The 15411-nt window shown below is 39.8% G+C and overlaps 1 protein-coding gene across 1 annotated transcript in view; it reads left to right on the forward strand.

Annotated features, from left to right (window-relative positions):
- Positions 1-5555: 5555 nt before the first annotated feature.
- Positions 5556-15411, forward strand: part of SMYD3 (SET and MYND domain containing 3) — a gene marked incomplete at both ends in the record, with an annotated part of 358948 nt that continues 349092 nt past the window's right edge. The window contains one exon of the mRNA XM_079550900.1: positions 5556-5719. Within this exon, the coding sequence (XP_079407026.1) occupies positions 5556-5719 (164 nt within the window). The remainder of the gene's footprint in view (positions 5720-15411) is intronic.

The raw sequence follows: 15411 nt of genomic DNA on the forward strand, positions 1-15411 counted from the left end.
TTTTAGAGCAACATTGCTGTTATGATGTAGATCTTGAAGATCTATGGCTTTTTTTTGTGGTTAGATATCTTAGTGTGTAGTTGAGATAATTTGCATTATGAATTGACTTAAACAGAAGCAATTCTACCTGTTATCAGTTCAGTAGATGGTAACTGTCTTATCTACTGGTTAACAGGAATGCAGTGTCTCCTGGCCTGATTTTTATTTTTGTTTCCTTGAATAAAATGTTTGTATCTTACTGCAGCAACATACCAGGGAAAATATTCAATACATAAAATAGAAGACCACTGCTATCTATCTAAATTTATTTAATGTCTTGAATGTTAACTGAAAAAAAGAAAATGATTCACTGTGATTTTTTTTTTTTTTAAAGTGCTGTAGGCCTTTACAGAGCCAATGCAGAGACTCCCAGGATAACAGTAGGAGTCTGTAAGTATATGCAGTAGTGTGTAACTGGGAACCTGTGTTATCTTGATCGCAAATGGGAAATGGAGAGCAATGGCTGTCATTACAAAAGTGGGTCAAAGAAGTAGAAAAAGTGAGAAATATTGGTGAATTATGACCGAATATGGGGATGTCAATGGATTTGGTTTTTGATGCTATGTGCTTAGCGATTCCTAGTGTGTGAGGTTTATAGTTTCTGTAGAAGAGTACTGAATGCACAGTTCTGCTGAAATTTTTACCTGTGCATGAAAGCTTCTCATTTTGTTACAACTTTTAACTCAGCCTGTACTACTTGTGTTCCTTTCACGTTCAGTAACGAAGCAAGAGTTTTCAGTGATTTGGTCACAAATCCCCTTGACCGTTTAACAATTTATAGGCAATATTTTCACTATTTTTTTTTTTTTTTTTTAGATTTCTGATTCGATATCTTAAAAGTTTAAACTACTTTTTCATATCAATAAGTTAAATAATGTTTTTGAGCTTTTCAGTGTACTCAATAGTTTTGGATTTATTGTTATCTATATTCTTCTGTGTGAAGATGAAATTTCACTTCTAGTGTCTGTAAAGACAGTGGTGAATGGTTTTCTCATTGAGCTTCTAATGAACTTGTAGAGGGATCATGCAGTTACGACTCTAAATTTAATACGTAATGAGGGTTATTCTAGCATTTTTTTTAGACAGCCCAGGCTGCATCCTTTGCTTTGTGGGTATTTTTCATATTTTGCTTGATAAACATTTATACTCTTATAGCATAGGTGGGCTAAGAATACAGAAACTGATCAAGGGAAATGGTGCAGGGTAGGGAGGTATTCAAGTACTAGTTGGATTCAGAATCTTCAATGAGCATTGCTGTTTAGATTTCGAATGGGAGCATAGCTTTCCTATTGTGATGGGATGGCAAAGTTTCCCATCTCTGAAAGTGCTTTACTTTGTGAGTTCACATGCCTGATACATGACTAATAAAAAGTATTTTGAAATTTGCACTAACATTGGGAGATGTTGCACAATTCTGTTCTGTTTTATATAGTTTTGTGTTACGACACAATTTATATAAATACAAAATAATAGATTTAAAAGTCACAGTAGTTAACTGTTAGCTTTTGGGGAAGATTTATTTCTTCCTACATCTTGCTGTCTCTGAATTTGTGATCTTTGAGTCGATGGTTACAACATACGTACAGTATGTAATTGAAAGTCAGTTATTTCCTGTGTTGTGTGAATTTTCTTTATTATTTTTTGTTGTTGACTGATTTAATTCTTGAACTTCTAAAACATGAGACATCTATCAAGTGCAACCATTTAAGTATTGCCCCTGCTCTTCAACTACCAGTTATTAGAGGAGGAGACAGGAGGCTTTTGGCATACCGCAGTAAGGCATCAATGTATCTGTTTTTGTACTGATTGTAACTTCAAGGGCAGTAAGTCCTTCCTACCGACCCCCACTTGTGCTGCCCACCTACCAGTAGAGAAAATCTCAGAATTGTAATCGCTTAAAGTTTTAGTACTTAGCTATATTAAAATCTCAGTGCACACAAATTCAGAAAGAAGCTTAGTTCTAATGCCACCCAGTTAATGACAAATGCTGACATTTGGACTTAAGAGATCAGTCAAGTTGGATTTGACAGTAGCTCACTTCTGATCGAGGAGAAGGGTTTCTGACCTTGTTCTGGTTAACACAGAAGGTGATGTGATAAGGAGTCGGTAAGGTGGAATGTGTATATACTAGCTACTAGGCTAGTTCAGCACTGGATATTCTAATTACAGCTTAGACTTACAGGTGATAATGACTATAGTGATAGAAAGCATCAACATTCCAGAAATAGGTTGCTGATGTAATTTAAGAAGTGTACATGTGATAGGAAGAACCTGAAGTTTCCTGAGAAGGATGCTGAATTAATTATTCTGGCACTCTAAACACACTCTATGGGGCTGTAGACTGAAAACTCCTTTTAAGTTTTGCAAGCCTTTAATTAACAAAGCTGTCCCTTTCTTCTGAAAGAAATAATGAGAGAATGGGAATAACAAGTGACTTGTCCGAGAAGGACAGCAAGTCAGAGGGGGGTGCTTATTCACTCGTGTTGTATCCTGGTTCAATAGCTATTGCATCTTTCCTTGTTTGCTGTTTTACAGGTCAGGTCATTGATAAAAATACACGCACGCTATCCTCAGCTGATAGATCACAGGGTACAGCAGCCATAGGAAAGCTAGGTGAAATTAGGAGTAGCTGAAATACAGCAAATGGAACAGCCAAAGTAATCAAGACTTTAACACTCAGTCTCAGTGATAAAGCACTAAGAAGACCTTCAGCATTATCTGCTTACTTAAAACTTCTGTGCAGTGTTTGGAATGATTCATAAACTTGAATGTTGGAAGTTATCTTCCCAGGATGGCTGCTCCTGGTAACAGTCCTGCAGAAATGTATTGTCTTGGTCTTCGTTTACTGGGCATTATTATAGTGATGGCAAACATCTGATGTCACCATTAGCACTAGCGTTTCCCTGTTTTCAGCTGCAGTGTTGCTGACACATGCAAAGACTGACTTTTCTGCTGCAGAATCACACTCTGAAGATAAGAGGAAGCCATCAGCCAGTTTGACTTGGCAGTGATTTTGCTTGATTTTGTGTAGGTCTCCAACAAGTGACCCATAAATCAGATCAGGAATATTCAGCCATTTGTACTAGAACAGCTTAAATTACAAAGATCAGGTTTCAAAGGCTTGCCATGCTGCATGTAGGGTTTTTGGAAGACTTTACTAATAATATTCCATGATTCCTGCCACAAATTGCAGGACAAAACATTTTTAAGGACCGTTTAACTCATTCTTCTCTGTAAAAATGGGAGATTACAGGGTTTTTTTTGTGTAACTATGCTGTGTAATATTTTTCATATAAAGTACACTTATAACTTTTGTCTTTTTGCTAGGAAATTATATGGAGATGAGCTTCAGAAGCTTATTTCATCTGAGGGAAGTGAATACGTTTGAGGCAGGGAATGTTCAAATAAAAGTAGCAACATTGTGAAGTTCATAGTAGAGAATTAACAGATAATCAATCTGCCTGTAAGTAGAATTTATTATGAATTTGTGCTTAAAGTGCTTTTGCAATGAGGGTTTTTTTTTTTTTTTAATATTACACTTCAGAATAAATTTTTAACTAGTTTGACAGCATTAAACAGAGAAGAGACATCAGCAGGAGATTCTTGTGTTCATAAGAGACCTGTCTGTGCTTACAGGCTTTCAACTAATCTGATATTTACTCCATACCTTTAGGGATAACAATTTCTGTATTGTTATAACTTAATACTTTATTATTTGGCTCAAAGAAAATCCAGTTTTCCTTTCCAGTTGATATGGATTTTGAATGCTGCTTATATCACTTCATTACTGCAATTCTTCTTGTAAATTCATGTTATCAAATATACTGTCTTGAGAGGCAATAACGAACTTCTAGTACAAAGTCTCATCTACAGGTGCTAAGGAAGTATGACTCATTCAGAAGCATCAGCCACAATTCAGTGGTATGTCCCACAGCAGTGTCTCCAGTACGTGCCTTGGCAGCAGCAACTGTGCAGAATGTGTCATGCATTTCATACAGCTGTTGGGATGTCTGACCTGTCTAGCTCAGTTGGATGACTTAGTCCTGCGGGGAAAAAAAAAAAAAAGAAAAAGCTATAATAATAACAGGGATTAATTCAATTAAATATAGTCAAGTGCTAAATTACCATTTATAGCCACAGTATCATTATGCATTTTAGAAAATATTCACTGTCATTTCCAGAAGCATCCAAGTTGAACAGTCAGTTCTTCTAAGAGCGTTGAGTGGCCCTGCACAGGTAACCTATGCGTAAACTGTAGATACAGATATCCAAAAACAGCTTTTCAGCCTATTCCTACAGATGTTGATGTATCCATCACTACATCAGTAAAATAATTCATGCTGTGTTTCAGAACTTACCCATACTACAAAATGTCAGTTACTATTCTCTCATTGTCCTATCAATTGAAATGCAGATCAAAGGAGTTCTTTGGCTGCTGTAGTTTATTTTAGTGTATGGCTTGTGCCAAACTAATGAGAGTCCTGTTCTTCAGTTACTCATCCCTGGGTTTCTGCTACAGTAGCTGTGTTGTATTACAGGATGTTTGAGTGAGAAAACCTGAATTGGAAAACAGGGAAATAATGGAAAATACATCTTGTATATTCAAATTAGCTCTTTCCTGAGTGCTTCCTCAGTTTGTAAGACTTGAAGTTCATTTTTTACTTTGACCATTCATCTCTTAAGTTTATCCATCCAAGAGGTAGAAATTCACCTCTGTTACTACTGTTATTGTTTGCTATGGGTTTGGGTAATACCTGTTTAGAAACTCCATAAAACAGCATATACAAGGGAACATAGAACTTGAAATAGAGGAAGGAGTAATGCATACAAGCAGAGGTGATGACTTAATATTGTAATAATTGTTGAGAAGTATTTTTTTTCTTTCCAGCTTTGCTTGGGAAACTAAAAGGTACAGTAGTAATTCCCATTCAGTACATCACAGTTTGCTGTCAGTTCTTTTGGTAATGAATTACACCACTGCAGCACCTAAGCGAATTAGTCTAAAGAGAGAGGTTTTTCTGTGGCAATCCTGTGGTTTACTCTACTGTGGTTCTTCACAGTAGCAGTGTTTTGTGTATGCATATCACCTTTGAGCACCCTGCTGTAGCTTGAATTAAAACATCTGCAGAATAAAACAACTGTTACTGAGAACAAAAGAGTACATTTTAGAATTGAAAAGCAGAACTGCTAGGCCTATTTCTCAGTTCTTTGGCGAGATGCTCGTTTCCAAAACAGAAGCACTCACTCCCTCTATAGGCACAACGAGGAAGAGCAGGTGAAGCCTCTGCATTCGGCGCATTTCACCTGCGCAATGTACTGAAAGCTACATCGACCAAGAGAAAGCGCTGCCCGCTGTCCCCGAGAGCTCCTCAGAACCGCGCGCTGCCAACATCAGCAGCCCGACGAGGAAGCAGCCAGGGGGCGCCCCTGCCCTCAGTTAAAATGGCGGCGGCAGCGCCGGGTCACGTGGTGGGGGCAGGATTTCCCCCTCCTCTCGGTAGCGGCGCTGCGGCAGCATGGAGCTGGCTGCGCTGGAGCGCTTCCTCAGCCCGGGCAAGGGCAGCGGACTCCGCTCCCGCCGGCGGGTGCGGCCCGGAGAGCTGCTTTACCGAGCCGAGCCCTTCGCCTACGTGGTGACCAAGGAGCAGCTGGGCGGCGTGTGCGAGCAATGCTTCCAGAGGTACGAACAGGCACGAGAACGCGACACCGCCATCGTGTGCGGTCCCGCCTTATGGAGGCGGGACGGAGGAGTCGCGTGCGTGCGTGTCGCGTGCGCCGGTACCGCCTACGGTGGGGGCACGTGGGCGGGGGCGCGGGGCGGGTGTGCGTAAGTGCCGTTCCCGCAGGTCTTTACCTAAGGTCAGAGGAGGCTTTTGGAAAGAAAAGAAGGAATTTAACCTCAGTAATCTTTTCGTTTTAACAACTGTTTGGTTCTCGTCGTGCTTACGCATTCCCAGAACCTCGCTTCCCGTCCTTACAGTGCATCCCAGCTGCAATTTAAAGCGATAACGATGAGAGCCCCCTTCTCCCAGAGAATCGCTTGCTCGCGTGCTCCCGGGCACGCTCGCATCTGAGCTCAGTGCATTAAGAATACGAAAGTGCAGCCAGTGTTTCGGTGACGCCCGGCACGTGCTTTCAGGGCTGTGGGGAGGAGCGGTCGTTGCGCCGGCTGAGGTACAGTGGGCGGCTGTGCCATTACACGTTTGTCTTTAAAAAAAAAAATATATATATATATATATATATATATATGTATATATTTATTTATGAAAGAGTGGTATCAGTTCAAATTAAGAGGTTAGCTAAAAGTTAATAATAGTAAAAAGTATTTTCTTACTCTTCTTGCATCCACTCAAAGTGTGTAGTGGCTGGAAAGAGTCTGTGGGTCGTAACTGTGCAAGCTGACTTTCTTCCTGTTTGTCCAGGCAATAGCAAGTTACTCAGTTACTGATACATATATCCACACATAGGTGGTCCTTTTAATTTTTTTTTTTAAATATATGTAAGTCAGAGAAACGATGGTACCTGCTGAACTGTGAAGTAGAATTGAAGTGCTTCATGGGTCTGGTTTGCATTGAACAAGCAGTGAGATCTTACGAAAGGTAGATATGAGAAAAGCAGTTAACTGCTCCTTTCCTGTGAGGAAAGGTTGAGGGAACTGGGTTTGCTTAGCTAGTAGAAGAGAAGGCTCCAGGGAGACCTCATTGCAGCCTTCCAGTACTTGAAGAGAACATATAAACAAGAGGGGGAACGGCTGTTTATGAGGGTGGATAGTGATAGGACAAGGGGGAATGGTTTTAAACTGATACAGGGGAGGTTTAGGTTAGCTATTAGGAGGAAGTTTTTCCACACACAGTGTGATGATACACTGGAACAGGTTGCCCAAGGAGGCTGTGGATGCCCCATCTCTGGAGGATTTCAAGGCCAGGCTGGATGTGGCTCTGGGCAGCCTGGTCTGCTGGTTGGTGATCCTGCATGTAGCAGGGGGGTTGAAACTAGATGATGGTTGTGGTCCTTTTCAACCCAGGCCATTCTACGCTCCTTGCAGATAGCTCACCTTGGGTACAACTTACACTTTTTATTCTGATCTCTAGGTGGCAGTACAGGAACACGATTTGGAAAAAAAACACAAACCAACAACTTTTTTTTTTTCTCTTAAAAATGATTTAGCATTTATTGATCTCATACAATACAATCCTTATACTATGAAGAGTAATTCTATGCTGATTTCTGTCTCTGTTGTGGTTTAACTTGGAAGGTGGCTGAGCATTCACTCATTCCCTGCCCTTCCTAGTAGGACTGGGAAGAGAATAACCAAAAAAAGCCAAAGTAGAACTCCTGGGTTGAGACAAAACCATCTACTAAGGTAGAGAGAAGGAAAAAGATAATAGTTATGATGCTTCATTTATATGTATATAGATAGATAGATATAGATATAAAATATATTAAAATATTTTAAAACACTTTAAAATAATAAAATAAATATTTAAAATGTTACATTTATATAACATTTTATGTAAATATGTGTGTATATATATATAAATAAATATATGTGTGTGTATATATATAAATGTATATGTATATAAATGTATTTAACAAATTGTGCACAAGTAATTGCTTACCACCCCCAACTGATGCCCAGCTGACCCCCTGAGCAGTAGAAGAGAGCAAAGTGAACTCCCACCCCTTCAAAACTCCTTCCAGGTGATCTCATATGGTATGGGATAACCAGTTTAAGTCAACTGTTCTAATTCTTTTCCCTCCCAGATCCTTGGGCCATTCGCTGAGATTGGCCATGGCTCTAATGAGCTCTGCTTAGCAACAATTATAAACATCAGTGTGTTACCAGTATTGTTTTTCTCCTAGAACCAAAGCATAACATCATACCAGATGCTCTGAAGAAAACAGTTCTGTCCCAGTTTGTATTATTATTATGTGTACTGTTAAATATAAATTATATATACAGCATTGCACCTTTTGGCTGTGTGAAGTGCTGAAGATTGATACTGATATGCAGTGTCTAATTTCTGCAGTGTGTGGGGGGAGGCAGCATGGTCTGCCCTGGACACAGGGTCACAGACTTGTGTTACTTCCCTGACATGCTTTGTGGGCTTGTCTTGGTCCTTATAGCTGAGGTGCTGAGCAGGGCATGTTCATCCAGGATGGGTCCTAGGAGAACAAATGACATAGTGTTGCATGGCCATAGCTTTTTGCCAAAGGATATCTGTGGCATGATGGGGTGATGCCTTGCTGCAGATATGCCATTTTGTGCCATTATAGAAGTCTGGAAAGGTTTGGTTGGCCAGCATCTTTTTTCCAACATCTTGCTGAGGAAAGCAACAGAAAAGATTCATTCTCTCCTGTTAATCCAAGATTTTCTGTATGGCTACTTCCATGTCTCTCTAAGGTGGATTCTGTGACATTACTGCTCAGTACAGATTTATATACACGGAGTTATGTAAAGAAAGCTCAGTTTCATCTAAAAAAACCCACTGGGATTTCACTGGGATTTCTGTTCTGTTGGACACTGATAGAGATGTTGAGTAAAGCTAGTTGCCAGTGATGCCTGGAAACTCTTGTAACTTCTCTTTCTTCTGGAAACTGACTGTTAAGATTTTCCCCTTTGTGTCCTATACCTGGCTACCAGCATTTGCACAATTATGTACTCATCTGTGCATGGATGTCCTCATGAAACTTGAGCAAGCTGTTCCTTCACAGGAGCTGTGCTTGCTTTTCCCTTGCAGGCTTTATTCATCCAATTGATTAATAATCTTATTCTTTATTATAGTCTATTGTCTTACTGGGATTAGAAGTCAGGCTTACATTTACTATAGTCAAGTGGGTGTGATGATGGTAATTTTTAATTTCCTTAAAAAATGGAAGCACTGCAAGCACTGGAATGCTTTATGTGTATATTGAGAGTTCTGCTTTTAATGTCCCATGAGATTATAGATTGTATCAAAAAACACCAATGTTTTCAACTATCTACCCAATTTTTTAAGTTTAATGGCAAACACTAATTTGGCCTATTTTTCTTTCATTAGTTGCTATTATTTTTAATATTCCCTTTTGTTTAATCTTATGGCTTATTAGAATCAGCTTTATTTAGCTGATCGGACTAGAGATTCTGTTAAAGTCTGGGTATTGCATATTACTTCTTGATTTAACAAAATAATCACAAGTCAGTACTGGCTTTTAATGTGGGAAGACATAACATTGCCAAGTTTGCTTGCATGCACTGATTTATCATCCCTGAGTTTAATACGTTTGGTTTGATGGTGTTAGTTTGCTCAGGTTGTTAAATCTTCACATTGGTTTCAAAGATTTCCCTTATCTGAGAAGTGAATCAGAAGTGGCATGTCTGTGCTTGGCAAAATTTCCTTCCTCTGTGTATTTAATTAATCCTTGCCGATTGACTTCTCTCGGAGATGTGTGGTACCCATGGCACTGTGTAGTCTGACCTTCAGATTTTGTATTAAATCTATACTCAGTCTGTTATAGCAGTCAATTGAGAAGGCAAAAAAATGCTCCTGTGATGTGTAGTATTATCACAACCATCCAGTGTGAGAGAGCCATGAAGATGATCTGAGGGTTGGAGCACCTCCCCTATGAGGACAGGCTGAGAGAGGTGGAGCTCTTCAGCCTGGAGAAGAGAAGGCTCCCAGGAGACCTTCCAGTACCTGACGGGACCTACTGGTGAGGAGGGACTTTTTATAGCAGAGTGTAGTGACGGGATGAGGGGAAATGGCTTTAAACTGGAAGAGGGTCGATTTAGACTAAATTTAGGTTTTAGGAAGAAATTCTTTACTGTGAGAGTGGCGAGAAGCTGGAACAGGTTGCCCAGTGAGGTTGTGGATACCTCCTCCTTGGAAGCATTCAAAGCTAGAAGAAGATAGAAGTTTAGCACATGTGAGACTTTCACTGATGCATGAAGCCATAGCACCTGAGCTGCTTACTGATTTCTTTCCAAAAACTACTTTCTTCACTGTTTAATGTAGAGATAGCTTCAAGACTCTGTTAGCTTCTTGAAAACAAACTCTTGGCTCACTTTGTGATTTTGCTTGCCTCCCTCAGCAACCGTCAGGGTGGCCAGGGAGTTTCTCATGCTCCTGTTAAACGTATCCTGTGGGCTGCCTTTTTTCTTGTCTTACAGTTTTTTGTTTGGTTTGTTTTTCCACCTCTTAGAGATGTGGTTTGGGAATGTCATTTGTGTTCTGTTTGCTGTAAACCTTCCTTTCTTGTTGGCAGTGTTTCAGTATTCACTGCCCACGTCCCTCCCTTCACCCCCAGTCCCAAGGCTGCTGTGATTGCCTTCTGCTGCCAACCTGGCTTGGATCCTGGCCATAATAGAAGTGTAGAAATGGAAAACAGAGAGGTGTTACTAAAAACGTTTGACTAGATCAAATATTTATTGCTGTGTCTTTCATTTATGGAATATCACAATTCAAGCTTAGATGTGCTTTAAAAGTCCATAAAGATCTTAATGTTGTGATTCTGCAAGTATAGTTTTCGTGCTTATACAGATCTGTAACTTCAGAGCTGTATAACAATTGTTTTGTCAAGCAATGGCTGACAGTTTAAGTTGCAGTCTTGTAAATTCTTCTGAATTCACCATGTGTCTGCTATGGACATCTGATGTTATATTTCTTTTCTGCACAGTTCAGCCTATAATATTAGTTTCTTAAATAGCCTCCACAGGACTGTTCTCTGCCGGTAGTAAATGAGAGCCACCAAAATGAGTTTATGAACTGAATTATCTTTAGTACTCATTTTGTTATGTTAAAGAAGTGCAAGCACATAGTTAAAACCAGTGCTATAAGAGGATACCTGATTACAATAAGGATAACTTCAGGTGAAGGTAATATCTGAGACTAATTTTGTTACTACGTATCTCCTGAGGAGGAGATTTTTTTTTTTTTTTTCATTTTGCAAAAGTTGCTGGAAGTTTTACACTGCATTGGGGAACTTATTTAAATTCTTTAAGAACTCTTAATGATACCTTGCCTGTAGCCACTGGATTTTATTAATAGCTGACGGTTGCATCCATTGTGACTGTACTCCAAAGCCACTGTGTGCTTGTGGCTGTGAAGTGAATGGCGTGATGCTGTTCTTCCTTGAAGCACTTGCAGTCATGTTCATAACCAGCTGCAGCGGTTGTTTTGGGTTATTCAAAATTACATAGGTGAGGGTTACAGAATTTTGACATGACTGCACTTCTGCTGTTCGGGGTTTAAAGCAGGATGTGGTTATGGGACTGCACGGGCGGTCTCCCTGATGGCTAGAAAAATCATCCTTTTGCTTCTCATTTGTCAGCTTTGCTTTTGTCTGATACAGAGAACACTAGTACAGAGAACTGAACTGACATAAGCCGTAGCTTACCAAACATATATAAACACATTTCTGTGTCCTTTAATCAAAGTATTGCATGTGGGGGAAGGAGCTGAAGGGATTGCGGAAGGGAAAGGGGAAGGTCAGGCAGTCAGGGCTGCTCCTTGTGGTGGTGGCTTACCTTTAGTCTGCTGTAGCTAGAAATGAAAATGAAACCTTAAAAGGGGCAGAAGGGGAATTTCTGAGTTCTTATGGTTGTCTGCAGGAGAAGGTGGGCTTTGAGGAGTGCAGGACCAGCTGGGTTTTTACTGTGGGGAGGATTCTTCTGCTTTCTAGTCTAGATCAGCCCTGGCTAACCCAGAGATTTATTCCTTCTATTGTATTGTGCTTTTTTCTATTGTATTGTGTTCTGTTGTGTGTTTTGCTACTCCAGAACTATTTCTTATCATTAGCGTCAGTTTAGTGGAAGAAACAATGCAGACATTTTGTGTTGTTTCTTATTACCAAGGAAATTATTATTTTTGATTAATATCTTGGCTATATGGGAGTTTCTTTTCTGAGATAATTCTTTTTTGCCATTGGCTTTAATGATTTCAGAGCCCATGCTAATCCCCGTGGTTGTAATTCTTAGTGTGTCTCTGCTGAACAGAGAGAGATCTTAGAGATCAAGATGAAATCTTGTCTCTTGCCCAAGAGCATCCTGTTGACGTCAGGGCTGGTGCCAAATGGCGCAGTTGTTGAAAACCGGTGCATAATTCCTATCCTAACTCAAGCAGTAATGCCCTGATCACAAAATACTGAGCTTTTCTGTTTATTACCTTAACCGTTGCCCACCTTCAGCTCAGTTCTGTTACTAGCTTGGTTGCTCAAGCTTAAATGAAATTAAAGACTGATTTTTTTTTTGGAAGTAGATAATCTATCTCCTTTGATGTTTGTGCATTAGAGTAGCTGATCCTGCCATCATAAGGTAGGATAAAACTGGCTTTGCTGGGTAAGGCTCGGTGTGCTCATGTGGGGCTGTGCTCTGCCTGTGTCACTTGGTGCCAGTGAGTGGATGAAGGAGCTGCAAGTGTGTCCACAAGGACCCTTTAGGTGAGGGTGATATACAGAAGAGAACACAAGAGTCATTGGGAAGGAAGAGATAGTACAAACATGATTGTTACGCCTGTTGTTATAATTCAGAAGTTCAAATGAGTAATGTCTGGCCTATGTAACTGCTGGGAACATGTTGCTAAGTGACCTGAAGAGATGATTTCTGTGGTGGGAGCATTCTTGCTGGTGGGAAGGATCCCAGCAGAATAATGGAAGTGTAATTCAAATGAGATTTTTGAAGAAGCATTGCCCTGAAGGAGGAAACATTTGTGTCTTGGTTAAAGCTGAGTGTGAAATAAACTATGTATGCTTCCTCTGTAAAGTTGTTCAGTGGCCAGAAACCTGTTTTTATTTCCTCATCAGGAAAAGTTTGAAAGCAGCTCTCCTTAACACACGTGTTCAAGCTGTAGTGCCACTCTTTTTTTGAAGACAAACAAAAAGCAACAGCAGTGTGTATGTCAATCTCAGTTGTTTTCCAGATATTACAGCAGGGTGAAACTTCACCCTTGGAGGCATGCTGCTAGAAATGAAGGTCAGAAGGATGCAGACTACCAGTGTTTAGACAAATTTTGAGAGATAAATTTTACCCTCCCCATTTCCTTGCAATTTCCCCTTCCTCACATTGTCCTCAATGTTCTTAGGGACCTAAAATATTCTTGTATCGGGAGTAAATTCAGGTGCTGTTTTGCAGGTCATTGTGCTAGGAACCTTTACTGACCATCTCATGGGATGAGAGAGGTTTGTGCCAGACTCCTGCACTGCAGTGTAATTTTCTTTGAAAAAAAGTGAGATTTTTTGGGATTAAATTCTGGTCCAGGTATTGAAAGGATTGGTTGAATGTTGCCATGAGTCTGTGTACTTTTGTGTAGCTTGCTTTGACTTCTGTGATGCACTGACTGCAAGTCCTTCCAACTGCTGGAATTATCTTAGTCCAGATTTCTGCAGGAGCAAAACCAGACTAAAGATGAAGAAGAAGAATTGAAATGGCACAGGTGGAAATGGCACAGACCACTTTGTCTTCTGTGATTTAAGTTCCTAAATGACAGTGTTTTAAAAAGTGAGACTGACTACTTGGTATCCACTTGTCATGTTAATATTGTCTTATTAATTACTGTTAATTTACAACAGATGGAAGAATAGGTGTGGAAACTTTTTTTTTAATATTATGTAAAATTAAACACGTGATGACAGATTTAGATAAAGTTATTGTCAGGCATAATAGTAGGAAGACAGTTATAATGGCCCTTAGCATCCCCATTATTGGAAGAAGTTAATCGTGCCATGTTTAATAGAGACCTGTCATTTTGTTAGACAGGCAGTCAGTATGCATACTGCTCAAATGTGTGTTTTGCTGCCCTTTAATGGCCTTTGCTGCTTTGGCAGTCATTTTCGTGGAACTACCCTGTTTGATGTGGTTGGTAGCTCAGGTAGTTTGGCAGGTTCCAATAAGCCAAAATTACTTCAATTAGATTTTAGGTGAAACGTTCAAAGGAATGCGATGGGCTGAGCATTATATGTGAGATAATTGGAATCCTCTGAAGACACTGTGGAAATTTAGGTAGGGTTGTTTTATTGGACTTACTTTTTTCCTGAAAATATGACTGGAAAATCCTGTTGTACGTGTATGAAGTGTAACACAGGCTCAGTGAATGCCACCTTACAGGATTCTGGACTAACAATTCATTTTAAAATTAAATAAATGCATTGAAGATGTTGTGTGTATGTGTATCTGTGCTGAAATACATGTTCAACTAACATTTCATTGCTGGGAGTAAGAAATTACTGGGATTATTAAGACAAGTTTTATTTTTATGATGTTTATTTTATGCTGCGTTTCAGGGAAGGCTTACCCTTCTTGTTTTTGTTTACCGCCCGTATGGAAATTCATGTTGCAACGTTCAGTGCCCTTGTGCTTGGTTTTGTACTTTTTTATCTGGGGAGGCCATTGTAAGATTTCCCTCTTGTAAGGGTTGATGTCGTTTTCTTCCCTTCCTGCCACCAGACAAAGCCTTTATAGACAGTTTTTGAACAGAGCTTGGAGGAAGCGATAAGTGGTAGTGCTCATCTTCTTCTTAATTGATCTTATTCTTGTGTAAAGCTGAAGATATTTTCAGCTGATAGGTATGTTTTAATGGATGCAGGAGGAATGCAACAGATGAGGGATGACCTTGTATTCAGAAATATGTCTGGAGATTTAGTCTTTGTTATGTCCCAGGCTTCATCTGTGAATTTGAATGAGGTGTTTTGTGGCTTATGGATTTGAGAGAGATGTTTGATGTTTATGACTTTCACCGATATGCTCAGAAACTGCTGATGATTCATACATGAAATAGAAAATATTGAAACTGTGCAAATGTATATTATATCACCATACGGGCAATATGTAATCTGTAGCCCACGTGAGCATCTTAAACAGTGATTATAGGCAACAGAAGGCAAATCTGCTGTAAATTTCCTGATACCAGTAGGAAAAAGTCCAAACACCAACAGGTTTATTCATACATTTAGAATTAATGGAGCTTTTAAAAATTGCTAAAATGTGTCCTACTTCTGCCAGAGCTGAAAGCTTTGCTGTGTGAAATTTTATGGCGTGTGCAATTTGCCAGATTAGAACGTTATTGTGCTAGATCATATGAGGGTTCCTTCCAGTTTCAAAAGCTGTGAAACTTACTTGTCCTTAAGCCAAGGAAAAATGGCATGTGTGGAATGGAAAGAGGTTTAACTGATTCTATGGAAGAACAGAGGAGGGGGCAGAGACCTGAATAAGAATGACTGAAGGAAATGTCAGTGTGAAGAAGTGTTTACCTGGGATGGGCTCAATAGGCACAAACTGGGAGCTGCTGATAGGATCTGAAATGCCTCAGGGAAAAACTGATCAAAAGAGAAGAACCTGGAAGCTTTTAAACATACTGGTCTGCCACTGATGATACAAAGTGCTTACCAAATCAAACGTCA

The sequence above is a fragment of the Tetrao urogallus genome (assembly GCF_951394365.1).
Source record: "Tetrao urogallus genome assembly, chromosome: 2".
Taxonomy (NCBI): Eukaryota; Metazoa; Chordata; class Aves; order Galliformes; family Phasianidae; genus Tetrao; species Tetrao urogallus.